Source organism: Alligator sinensis, unplaced genomic scaffold, assembly GCF_000455745.1.
Source record: "Alligator sinensis unplaced genomic scaffold, ASM45574v1 scaffold1083_1, whole genome shotgun sequence".
In the NCBI taxonomy this organism is placed as follows: Eukaryota; Metazoa; Chordata; order Crocodylia; family Alligatoridae; genus Alligator; species Alligator sinensis.
In genome coordinates, this window is record NW_005842644.1 from 69,100 (window position 1) to 69,610 (window position 511).

General features: G+C 70.8%; 1 protein-coding gene across 1 annotated transcript in view; it reads right to left on the reverse strand.

Annotated features, from left to right (window-relative positions):
* The window catches only part of KCP (kielin/chordin-like protein), a 12,888-nt gene extending 12,442 nt beyond the window's left edge, over positions 1 to 446 (reverse strand). Inside the window, exons 1-3 of the mRNA XM_025215429.1 lie at positions 435 to 446; positions 227 to 347; positions 21 to 130 (exon numbers count right to left, since the gene is read on the reverse strand). Of these exons, the coding sequence (XP_025071214.1) occupies positions 21 to 130; positions 227 to 347; positions 435 to 446 (243 nt within the window). The remainder of the gene's footprint in view (positions 1 to 20; positions 131 to 226; positions 348 to 434) is intronic.
* Between the last annotated feature and the right edge of the window lie 65 nt (positions 447 to 511).

The window sequence follows — 511 nt, forward strand, 5'->3', positions numbered from 1 at the left end:
CGCCCAGCCCACCCCCTCACCGTGCAGCGGCAAATCTGGCAGGGGTCAGCGAGCGGCGCCCACTCCTCCGTGTGCTCCCGCCAGGTGGCACCGTCCTGGCAGCCTGAGTTGGGGGGCTCCGTCACCGGGGCTGTGGGTCGGGAGTGAGGGGCACCGCAGGGCTGAGAGGTATTGGGGTACAAGCCCCCACCCTGATCCTTCTCCCCCTGCGTTGCTCACATCTCACCCTGGCTTTGGGGGCAGCAGGCTCCGGGCGTCCCCTCCTGGGCAGTGCAGTCCAGCCGGGCACAGGCCCCGGGGGCACAAAGCAGGGTCCCAGCCTGGGGGGGTTGCAGGGAGGGGGGGCGCTAAGGACAAGCAGCCCCGAGTCAGGCCTGGGTGAGATACTCCAGCTCTGTCCCCCCTCCCCAGGAAACCCCCCAGCCCCCAGAGACCTGCTTGCACATGGGGAAACTGAGGCAGGATCCGGCTGGGGCAGGGGGGGCACTCACCGGGCAGGGGCAGGGGGGGG